At 55.0% G+C, this 11,724-nt stretch overlaps 1 protein-coding gene across 1 annotated transcript in view; it reads right to left on the bottom strand.

Moving 5' to 3' along the window:
- The window catches only part of DTX1 (deltex E3 ubiquitin ligase 1), a 40,763-nt gene extending 33,140 nt beyond the window's left edge, over window positions 1-7,623 (bottom strand). The window contains exon 1 of the mRNA XM_007468567.1: window positions 6,898-7,623. Within this exon, the coding sequence (XP_007468629.1) occupies window positions 6,898-7,156 (259 nt within the window). The 5' untranslated portion in view covers window positions 7,157-7,623. The remainder of the gene's footprint in view (window positions 1-6,897) is intronic.
- Window positions 7,624-11,724: the final 4,101 nt, after the last annotated feature.

Here is an 11,724-nt window from a genome sequence, read left to right as displayed (position 1 = left end):
AATGAATGAACAAATTAGTACTGACCGCAATCCCATGAGAGAGTCCTGTTGTTGGGCCCATATTACAGAGGAGGAAACTGAGGCTCATGGAGAGAGTGTGGTTTACCCAGTCAAAAGCCGGCACCCCCTCACACCCTCACCCCACCCCACAGTTACCAGAGGGCTGCGAAGGAGGGAATCTAGAGCCCAGGCCGCACCAACAAAGCTCCCTGAGGCAGCTAGTTCCAGATTTGGGGCCCCCTGCTCTCAGCTGGTATCAGCTGGCGGCTGGTGGGGTGCGTCTGTGGACTGGGAGGTCAGGGGGACTCATGGCGGGGGCAACTGTCTTGGGACCTGGAGGGTGTCCTGCAGAGTGGCTACCACTGGGTGTGATGCAGGAGTGAGAGGAAGGAGGGAGGCCCAGGGAGACACAGGTGTGTGGGGAGGGAGACGTGGGAGGGCCCTGGGCACCTTCCATACCCTGAAAATACCACACTGAGGAGGGAGCTAGGGATCCCACTGCCCACAGCCTGAATGGGCAGCTCCACTGTGACCAGTCCTGCCCCATCACCTCCCCATCCTGGGCCCTCCTCATGACCCTCCCATCACATCCCCCGTCACCCCCTCTGTAGAACCCCCATGCCTCCCCCTTCACTCCCCTCCGTCACAGCCGTTATTACCCTCCCCATCACGGTCCCCTTTATCACACCCCCAACTCCACCCCACCATCAATAGCCCGTCATGGTCCCCAACGCCTCCCCGGCCCCTCCCCGCTCCACGGCTCTCATCACCTTCCCTATCACCTCCCCTACTCCAGCCCCACACTTCTGCATCACAGCTTCCGTCACCTCCTTCATCTCTAGGTCAGACCCTAGCTCCCTTGGACCGATGAAGGGGGGGTGGTTGGAGAGAGCAGGAAAGGATGGAGAGGGGAGGCAGGGTACATGAGAGGAGAGAGAAGAGGCTATGGGGAGGATTTGACCCAGGATCTCTCACACCCACACCCCACAGGACTGGTCCAGCCGTGGGTGGGCGCTGTCCAAGGTGCTGGGGCAGCCAGGCCTGGCGCAGGGTGGGCGCTGCAGACCACCTAGATCTGAATCTCTGATCCATCTCTTCCTAGCTTGGGCAGGTGGCTCCCCACCCTCTGAGCCTCACCTTTGCTATGTATAAAATGGGTCAGGAAGGGCCTACGTCAGCCCCTGCCCAGCCTGCTTCAGCTCTGGCCTCCAAGGGCCCATGATTAACAAGGCTGGTCCTGCAGTGTGACTCTGGGTCCCCTGGGGCCTGGCCGCTAAAGGGTGACAGCTGGCAGCCCGGCCATGCCCGGTGGGACTCAGGAGGCCTCGCTTCCGCTCCTTACTTCTTCCCACTTCTGTCACTGCCTCCGTTTTCCACTCAGGCCTGGGTTTCCTCTAGCCAGAAGTGTTCCTCAAACCATACAGAATCTTGGAGGATTCCTCCTCCAGGAAGTCCTCCCTATCAGAGGCCCCAGGCACACACTGCCCACGTCACTTGGCCAAGGGCAACCTGTACCTCTCCTATGAGGTATTTAGATCTTTTTCCTACTTCAGCGTGAGTACTATGAGCAAAGTAATATTCCCCATGCTTTTACCTACATTGCCTCATTCAGTGCTCACGGTAATAATCCTCTCAGGTAGGAACTATTCTTATTCCCATTTTACAGAGCAGGAATCTGAGGCTCAGAGAGGTTAAGGGGCTTGTGCATGGTCACACAGCCAGCAAGGGGCCAGGCTGGAATTCAGATCTATATCTGAATCCAAGAGTTCAACTGCCATTCCCATGATATGTATTGATATTTGTCTTTGCCCTCACTAGACGCTGAAATCAGTTTGGCAAGGGTCTTGTCCTTCTTTCTGAGTTCCTAGGAACCAGCCCAGGGCCTGGTACTGAGCAGGCACCAATGACTGTCAAATAAAAGTGATGATGAACTTATGGTACCAGAAGAGACTCCAGGAGCCAGACAAGCAGCCAGAGGCAAAAGGATGGATCTGTAAGGGTAGAGATGCAGGCACTGTGACAGGTGATGGTGGGAGACACCCACGTATGGACTAGTTGGACCTGCGGCCACCAGTGGACGGACCCTTCCCAGTCCAGACGCACAGCGTCCTTCTTGCCCCTGGCGTCAGGCCCAGCCCCCTGGGGCCCTCCAGGTTGTCTGCGAGAGGGTCCCAAGGGGTCCTGTAACCGGGTAGCTGGGACCTGGAGGCCTCTGGGGTTGCACAGGCGGTTTCTGCTTTGGTACAGAATCCGGCAACAAGCCAGAGCTCTCAAGGGAGAAGGGGGAGGGGACTCTGTCAGCTGGCTCGTTAAATGTCACTTTATTCTCCACCTTGAGACCTGTCTGAGAGGCCTGGGTTCCAGAAGAGTGATCGACTGTGTGACTTTGGGCAAGTCACTCACCCTCTCTGGGCCTCTGCCTCTCCATCGATACAACGACCTGCCTAGGAGTCTAAATTCTGGTGGTTTCCTTCCCCAGTGATGGCTGCTTTTCCCACTGGGTGGCCCCACCTGGTCTCCAACAGCCTAAGTGTGTCTTCAGACAGGATGTTCCCATAAGGGCACCAGGGCTGAGTGGAGCCCCAGCTACCCAGAGAAGGGATGATGTAGGCTTGGAAGATGCTGAAACCAGCTGCCACCTGTGACTCCAGCCTGACAGCTTGGGAGTGCCAGGCACAGCTGTGCTTTGAGTCATGGGGACAGCAGTTGTGGATGGTCCCCAGCCTGGCCTCACCCAGCCTCAGCTGTCCCATCTACAGAATGGGCAGAAGGCTACCATAAGTGCCCCCAGCAGCAGTGGGAGAAGAGAATGGGCGTCACCAGTCAGTCTGAAAGGTGGCCCTCCCCCTGCCCCCAGCCATGTGAGCTCAGGGAGAAATCTGGAAATTGCCTAGGAATTGGTTAGGTCATATGCCTGTGAAAGGAACACCAGGGTCACAGCATCCCTGCCACTTGGGTTCCAGACCTGCTGGGCTTCAAAGGGAACCTCACCCCCTGTAGAGAGTGATGAAAACAGCCCAGCAGGGGAGAGGTGACGGGGCACCAGCTGAACAAACAGCAGCCCCCATGGGAGCAGGCCTGGCCCTTTCCTTGTGGTCCAAGCCTGACATCTGGGCTTTCTTCCGCTGGCCGCATGACAGGCATATAGACAGGGCATTTGTGGGTCAAGCAGATTGGTGCTGTGTGCGTGTATGCACACACGTGTGCACCTCGGCACACGCCACGAGGCGAGTATTTCTGTACAGGCCACACTGGGCATGCCGTGGCACCACTGCTGTCCTACCCCATGGGCAGGTTAAGAACGTATTAGGGCAGGGGTTGGTGAACTGCAGCCCGCGGGTCAAGTCCACCCGCCGCCTGCCTTTGTACAGCTCACGAGTTGAGTGGTTTTTACATTTTCAAATGTTTGGGAAAAAAAAAAAAAGATTTCATGACCCGTGAAAATGATATGAAATTCAAATGTCAGCGGCTGCAACTAGTTTTATCAGAACACAGACACATTCATTCATTTGCATACTGTCTGGCTGCTTTCAAACTACAGCAGGAGAGTTAAGCTATAGCAGCAGTTACAATAGAGACTGTAGGGCCCACAGAGGCTAAACTATTTACTGTCTGACCTTATCAGAAAGTCTGCAGCTCCAAAGTCAGGGTGCTGGGGCATGCTGCTACCTCCCACAGAACCTTAAAGTGCGGCTTCAATGAACCTATCAAGAATTTTACAATTAGAAAATCTAGAGAGAGGTTGTGTTCGTTTCAGTACATGCACGTGAGCTTTGGGTTTTACAACTTTATATTGTTTGTGTGTGTGTGTGTGTGTGTCTGTGTACCATGATCTTCAAGATGTAGGATCTCCAACTCATCTTTCATGCATCTGTAGTGTTCAGCACATGCTAGGCACATGGTAGGTAATTAGTTAAGGTCTGCGGGATAAAATAACATGTGTGGTTCTCTCCATCAACTCAACAGTCCTGCTAGCAAAGCGATACTCTTGCCCATTTCACAGATGTGGAAACTGAGGTCTGGACAGGTGACAACGCCTGCTTGAGGCTCTTTCCTGGACCATTAACTATGAGGACAAGATGTCCTTCCTTGACTTTGTATTGCTCCTGGGTGAAGTGGGTGATCACATTATAACACGTCTGGTGGGAGATATCTTGCCCCTCCCTCTAGCAGTTTTCCAGGCCTCCTAGGTCCCCTGCCGGCCCCATAGGTTTCCAGGCCTTCCTCCCTTGTTGGGGGTCTTGGCAGGCTCCCAGGGGCCTGTGGAGGGATGAGTATTTTTTTTTTCCCTTTTCCGGCAAACAGGGGGCAGGTGTGGAGTGAGCAGCTCCCGGAGGGGGCAGTGGGAAGACGACTGAAGCTGAACTTCCGTGTCATCCAGCGAGGTTGACCCATAAGAGGGGTGCCATTGAGAGTAAGGGACCTGCTGAAAGGGGGAATGGAGGGAGTTTGGGGCGTTAGGAGCCCAAGTCGGGGTGTGGGGATAGAAAAGGAGCCCCGAACAGGAGTGTGGAGATCAAAGGCAAACTGGCCAAGTTGGCAACCTTGGGTGGGGCTTTCGCTGCTTCTGAGGGACCACAAGTCACGCCCTGGAAAATCCGCCCCCGCCCCCCCAATAGCTTTGAACCTACAGAACGCAGACCACCGAGCCAAGGAGAAAACACACTCCTTCTGCTGTCAGACCCCTGCCCTCCAGCAGAGACGGTTCCAGGATAAACCAGAGAGAATGGGGCAGGGGACGCCTAGCAATTTGCCATCAGGGACTCTGCCTCTCTGGAAGGATTGGCTCCAGGATTCAACGGTGATTTCCTCTACTCTCAGGATAAAATCCAAAGCCCTTTTCACGGCTGTCCAGTGCTGTATGTCTGGTCCCTGCCCCAGCCTCATCTTGTACCACCTTCCCCTCATCCACTGCACTCCAAACGCAATGGATTTGAACATACTCTGCTCCTTCCCACCACAGGGCCTTTGCACTGGCTGTTCCCTCTGCTGGGAGCACTGTCTCCCACACTCATTCTTTAGATTTCTATTCAAACCTGACTTCCTCAGATTAGCCTTCTTGACCACTCCTAGACCAAGTTTATTTCATGTTCTCAGACCTGCAACTGATTATCTGTGTGGTTATGTGTTTGCTTGCTTGCCGACTACATTGGAATCTCCAGCATAAGTCCTCCACAAATAGACCTCTACTAAGGACCCTGGCTGTCTTTTTTTTTCCTTTTTTTTTTTTTTTGGCCGTGCTGCGTGGCTTGCAGGATCTTAGTTTCTTGACCAGGGATCGAACCGGGGCCACGGCAGTGAAAGCACCAAGTCCTAACCCCTGGACCACCAGGGAATTCCCTGACCTTGGCTGTCTTGCTCCTTGCAGTATTCTAGGGCTTAGCACGGGGTCGAACACACAACAGGAGGTCAGTAAAATCGATGATGGCATGAATGAACGATTGGTACCACCAGTGACTGCTGCCAACACCTGGTGTTTTGGAGCACAGACGTACTGAAAAGTAACATCAACAAAGCATCTGTTATGATTTTGCCTGTGTTTCCACACTTGGTGACCACCCTGTAGGCACCAAGCAATGTTCTAGAGCAGAGCTATCTACTAGAACTTTCTTTGGTGATGGTCATGTTCTGGATCTATGCTGCCCAATACAGTAGCCACGAAGACACATGCGGCTATTGAGCACTTGAAATGTGGCTAGTGGGACCGAGGAATTAAATTTTACTTAATTTTAATTAAATGTAAATTTAACTTGCCACATGGGCTTAGTGCCTACCATATTGGACAGCCCAGCTCTAAGAGAGAAGGAAAGTGTCCTCCTGTCCCCAAGGTTGCTACGTGCAGTTTTGTCATCTAGGGATTCACTGTAATTCCCTCAAACCTCCATCAGCTGGTCCTTGGGGGTGAACATGCCAAGGATTCCTTGGCAGCTTCCATGAGGCAGGACCTCACCATTCCCCACTGCCCACCAAGCTTGTCGTAGAGACCACCAGGCAACAATGACTCAGGGAGATCTCTGCAGTGGTGGCAAACAAAAATGCTGAGAGTGGGACCTCCCCACTTTTATCACCATCATCACCTATCACACAGCACCAAGACTGCCACCAACCTCATCCTCTCCATCATTACCATCACACCACTCCCAAGACCACCACCAACACAGCCATCACCACCACCACCACAAATTCCACAATCAATACTACCACTGACACTATCTTCTCCATCATTACCCCCCCCACCATCAACACCACCAACACCCTCACCCCCCCGCATCATTACAACCACCATCACATCACCCCAACAATACCAATACTTAGAGCCAATATAAGATACCAGTTAAGAGTTTCGGTTCTGGAAGTCAATTGGGCTTAAATCCCAGCTTTAAGTTTAAATCACTCAACTTCTGCGAGACTCAGTTTCTTCATCTGTAAAATGGGATGGCTACTACTACCACTACTACCACTAACATAATAGTAAGACTGGCTGTAACAGTTGGAAAAAATCAAACGAGGAAGTGCGTGAAAAGCCTTTTCACTATGATGATTGAGCGCTAATGATCTTCTGGGTTCTTTGCTCAGTGAGCACAATTTTATTGAACCCTCACACAGCTGTGAGAGACACTGACCCATCCATCTTGCAGATGAGGAAACTGAGGCTCAGAGAGGTGATGTAACTTGCCAACAGCCCCACTCCTAATATGAGAGGCTGGACTGGAACCCAGGTCTTCAACAGGACTTTGCTCGACTGTCCCTTTTGGGGGGAGGGGGGCGGATCAGCAGATTGGCCTTCCGCTGTTCTGTGCTCCCTCTTCAGGGATGCCCGGAGGCATTTCAGCATCCCGCCATGAAAGGTGGTATTGATGGTGGTGGTGGGGTGGGGAGCGTAGCGAGTCCACTCACCTGTGTCCTGGCGAAACTGGTGCATGGACTGCAGGTCGATGATGTAGGGCACCAGCTGGGCATCCACTTGCCCCAGGACCACAGAACCACGGGCATCCTCCTTGAGCACGTTCTCGATGTGGTGGCACACGGTGGCTGTGTAGGGCCGCCAGCGGCTGTGCTCATTCAGCCACTCCCACACCACCACCCGGGCTACATTCTGCGGTGGGAAGCCCAGCCCGTTCACTGGCATCATCACACCCTGGCCTGGTCGTGACATGGCCGCTGCTGCCTCAGGGGCCAGGACCCTACTATTACTGGCCCAGCTCCTCCTGGGCCTGGGAGCAGGTGGGGAACGTCCTCTCTCCCCAGGGCGGCAGCAAGGACTCTCCGGCCTCCTTTCTAACTCCCGGCCCTCTCTGAGGCCCAGAGGCCTCAGTTAAAGGAGTGTGGGCTGGTGTTCCAGGCTCCAAGACCCCTTCCCGCAGAGCCGTCTCAGATAAAGGTGCTGCTCCGGAGAGCAAGTGTCTTTCTTACGATGGGGAAAACGGTGCTCTAGATTCCTTGGTTCCCTGGGCTCCAATAAGGGAGCGAAGCAGCCGCCTCTATTCTAGGTCCGGGCTCTTTACTGCTGGTCTCCCGTTCTTCCTGGCCGAGCAGGGCCTGTCACCAGGAGGCCCGGCCCGGGCCCTCTGCGCTCCCCACTGCGTCCCAGACCCTGCACCTGGCTCCAGTGGGGCTGCTTGCCTTGTCTCAGGTCCGCCCCCCCCGACGGCTCCCGCTGAAGGGGGCGTCCCTGTCCCCGTTGTCCCCGATCCACGGCGTCCTGGAAGGCCTGGGTGGCTGAAGAACGCACGGGGGAGGGGTGCGGCGCGTACTCCCTGCCCTCCGGCCGGGCTGCGGCTCCGGAGCTGGGCTGGGGGAAGAGGGGGGCGGGGGCCCGTGGGCACGCCCCACCCCACTCGTGCTCGCGACCTGCCAGGAGACAAGAAGGGGAGAGGGCCCTTTAAGAATAGAGCGCGGCACCCCCTCCCCCCTTCCCGGGAGAGCGACGGGTTGAGAACAATGGGGAACAGATGGGGGGGCAGCAAGGGGGGCTAAAGGGGGTCGCCTGGTCGCGCTCCCTTGGGGCAGGCCTGAAGGGAGGGCTGGGGCCGGGGGCGCGATTTCCCGATACTCCTCGCCTGCTGCGCCCCCTCCTCAGCTCCCTGAGCGCTCCCCTCCCCCGGGGCCCGCTCCTGGCCGAGGGATGCAGGGTGCGCGGGGATGTGCCAGGATGCGCGGCGCTGCAGGCTCGGCCCAGGGCCCCTCGGGGGTCGCGTCACCGAGGAGGCGAAGCCGGGAGCTGGATCGTCTATGCCTCCCTCCCTGGGGGAACAGCCCTCCTTCCCCAGCCCAGACCTCCCCAGAGCGCGCGCGGGCCTCCCAAAGGAGCCGGGCGTGGGGTCCCTAAGCGCCCCGCGCTCTCACCGCCTCTCCTCTGCTCTGCCTCGTTCCCCGGTTCACGCTTCAGCACCGCCGCCTCCTGGGCTCCCCCCGGAGTGGGCGGGAGCCGCTGTCCCCGCTCCGTGCCCTTTGCCTCCCAGGCCGCGCGCCGGGGCGCTGGGCTTTCCGCACGCTTACAGACTACCCCGCCGACCGACGGACGCGTGAGCCTGCCGCCGGCCGCCGGGATCCCGCGGGTGGGAGGCGGCCTCGGCAGTGCTCAGGGGAGGGAAGGGGGAGGGGGCGGAGAAGGAGGAAGGGGAGGAGACAGATCGCGGCCCTAAGCGCCAGCGGCGCTGACACGCGAGTCGCCGGGCGCCCCATATCCTCGGCTAGGCCCGCCTGGGACCCCGCGAGGCCTCCTGACCCAAGCAGGATGCAAGGCTGGGAGTGGGGTGTCCGCTGGAACGCCTGCTTGAATCTTAGTCATCTTTACATTCTAGTTGCCCAGTCCAGGGCCTGGTACAGAATAGATGCTCAATAAATGCTTGAACGAATTGAATACGATCCAGAGATTGTTTAAAGAAAGATCTTAAAGCGTTCTAGGGTAGGCTTCTTTTCTCCTTCCGCTGTTCTGGGGGAGGGGAGTGAGGAGGGACTGGCAGAGGGAATCACAGAACCTGAAGTGTAAGTATGGGACAACTGAGGCCCGTAGAGGGTGAGAAATAGGCCCAGGATCACACCGCAGCTTAGAGCAGTGCCCAGACAGCACCCAGCACCGATTCTCCTCCCAGTCCCCAATTAGCCAGCCGAGAGCCCACTTCCCCAAGGCAACCAGCCCACTCCAGGAAAGTGGGATGGCAACAACATCTTGCCTCCAGGAGGGTGGGGTGGACCTAGGCCAGGAGGCAGAGACCTCGGAGGAAGGTAAGGGTAGGCCCTCCGTCATCTCCTTAGGGGATGCCTGCAAACAACAGGTGCTCGATAAATGCTCGGTGAGAGTTGGCTGGATGGAAAAGGAGGCAGGTGGTGGCAGCAGCTCAAGTGTTAATGGGATGACCAGCTCTCCCTCCTCTGGCAGGCTGAATGCAACTGAGAACACACAGCATCTTGGAGGGGGGTGGACCACCCGGGGCCTGCGGGTGTTTAGATTAGGGAAGATGAAGGATGCGTCCGTCCGGGAACTCCAGCCTGGGTGGCAGATGGAGGTCAGCGGCCTGTTTGGGAGCCTCTCCAGAGCAGCCCACGCTCCTCTTCCTCTCCAGGGCAGCTGGTGATAAACTAGGCAAGGTCAGGGGCAGACTGCTCAGGGGAGCTTTCCCAGAACCGAACTCTGGCTCCCCAAACAGCTGGAGTGATCTCCCCCGGACACTACGCCCCGGGGCCCCTGCTATCTCCTGCTGTCCAGTGCTCAAGGGGCTTTTCCGGGTTGGGCGTGATTCTGTTTGCTTCTGCCTGCTGCAGGCTAAAAGACAGAGGCTCTGTATAGAGCCAGCTCTGCAGTGCTACCGCTCCAACAGGACGGCTGAGCTCTGGGTTTTTAGCCTAGGGTTCACCGATGGCTTTCTAGGGGTCCACGAGCCCTGTCCTCCCATTTACAGGCAAACTTATATGTCTGTGCATTTTTTCTAGAAGGGCTCTGGCTTTCGTCAGATTTTTCTCAAAGGAGGCTGTGACCCAAAAGATTTGGAGCTGATGCTGAACAACCCTATGTTACAGAAGGGGATCTGGACCTCAGGGTAGAGAAGAAACCGGCTCAAGGTCACATGGAAATTTAGCAGCAAGTTGGAAAGAAGAAGCCAAGACTCCAGACTGTATAATGCTATTTAAGGTCTGACTAAATGTCACCTCCTCCAGGAAACCTTCTCTGAACTCATCCCATCTTCCTCTGTGTTCCTTTGCACATACCTTGATGTGACACCCTATATCACAACTAGCCGCTTCAGTGGAATCTGTCCCTGCTAGAGTGAGACATCCATGAGATCAGAGACGGTGTCTTATTCATCTTTGTGTGGTGTGGCTGGTGTTTATTACATAAGCATTGTCATTTATTGAGTGCCTATTATGTGCCAAGGCACTTACATAATGCTCACTCCTCTTCACAGTTGTCCTGCAGGGTAGGTAACATTGTCCTCATTTTACAGGTAGAAAAAATCTCCTGGAGCTCAAAGGGGTTAGGTGGCTTGCCCAAGTTCCCACAGGGAGTGAGTGGCAGAGCTGGGATTTGAATCCCAAACCCTCTTGCACCACCCACATCACCATACTGCCATGGTGTCTGTTCAGCGATGAATGAATGGCAACCACCTGAGGATCTGGTGCAGCGTGGCCCTAATGGCCCCTCTCAACTAGATTGTGGAGCATCTGGAAGTACAAAGCCCTGCTCCCCAGGCATCCTGGGAGAAAGGGATTCCAAGGAGGGGAAAGGAATCTGGCCTTCAAGGAGCTCACAATCCACTGGGGAGATACTCAGACACCAGTGGGGAAGCCAACAGAGGAAAAGCAATCCATCATGGACTCTTTTAAAAATGTATTGTATGTATGTATGTATGGCATCCCTAGTAGAAGAATCCCAGGATTTTGTCTTCTGTGCGTTTCTGTCTTGCTTCCTTGAGGCCATGATGCTAGCTGAGGTCATCAGTACAGTGAGTTGGGAAGAGATGATTCTGCCACTTTTCCAGATCTTTGAGTGACACGTCAAATCCGAGGCTGATCCCACTTATTTAACCTGTGTGTGAGCTTCACACTGACTTTCTTGCTCTGGGACCATCATTGATTCCAAATTTGCTGATGTAGCCATGCTTCATCATCACAATTAGAAACCAGACGATGACTTTGGAGCATGACCTAAAGGAACTTGGAGTTTTTCTTTCTTCTCAGCATTGTTGATGCTCTTAAGAGCATTGGCCAGGATGTTCATGTGCACCATTATAGCAGCATGGGAGTGCGGCAGAAAGAGATGACTCACTTTTTGTTCTCCTATCCATCCATTTGTCCATCCAACCATCCATCCATCCATTCATCTGTACATTCAGCTGTACAAGTACCCTCCCTCCCTCCCTTTCTCCTACCTACCCATCCCTCCATCCATCTATCCACTCATCTATCTGTCCATCTATCCATCCAAAAAATACCAGACCCAGCCCATGAGCCAGGCACTAGGCTATCTAACCCAAATAGCATGTTTCTTGCTCTCCGGTTTCTCAGAGTCTAGTGGGAGAGTGAGCTGTGAATCAAAGAATCACATAAAGTATGATTAAAACTGTGCAAGAGCCATGAAGTTCAGGATATCATGAGGGCCTCTACCAGGGGTCCTACCAGGTCTAGGGAGTCAGGAAGGGCTTCTCAGAGGAGGTGACATTTCAGCTACTCCCCGAAGGATCCATAGTCTTAATGTGGCTAAGCCAGTGGGAGGAGGAGCAGGAA

The sequence above is a fragment of the Lipotes vexillifer genome, unplaced genomic scaffold (genome assembly GCF_000442215.2).
Source record: "Lipotes vexillifer unplaced genomic scaffold, Lipotes_vexillifer_v1.1 scaffold573, whole genome shotgun sequence".
NCBI lineage: Eukaryota > Metazoa > Chordata > Mammalia > Artiodactyla > Lipotidae > Lipotes > Lipotes vexillifer.
The sequence above is the reverse complement of the archived record's forward strand: the minus strand, read 5'-3'. Positions and strand labels throughout refer to the sequence as shown.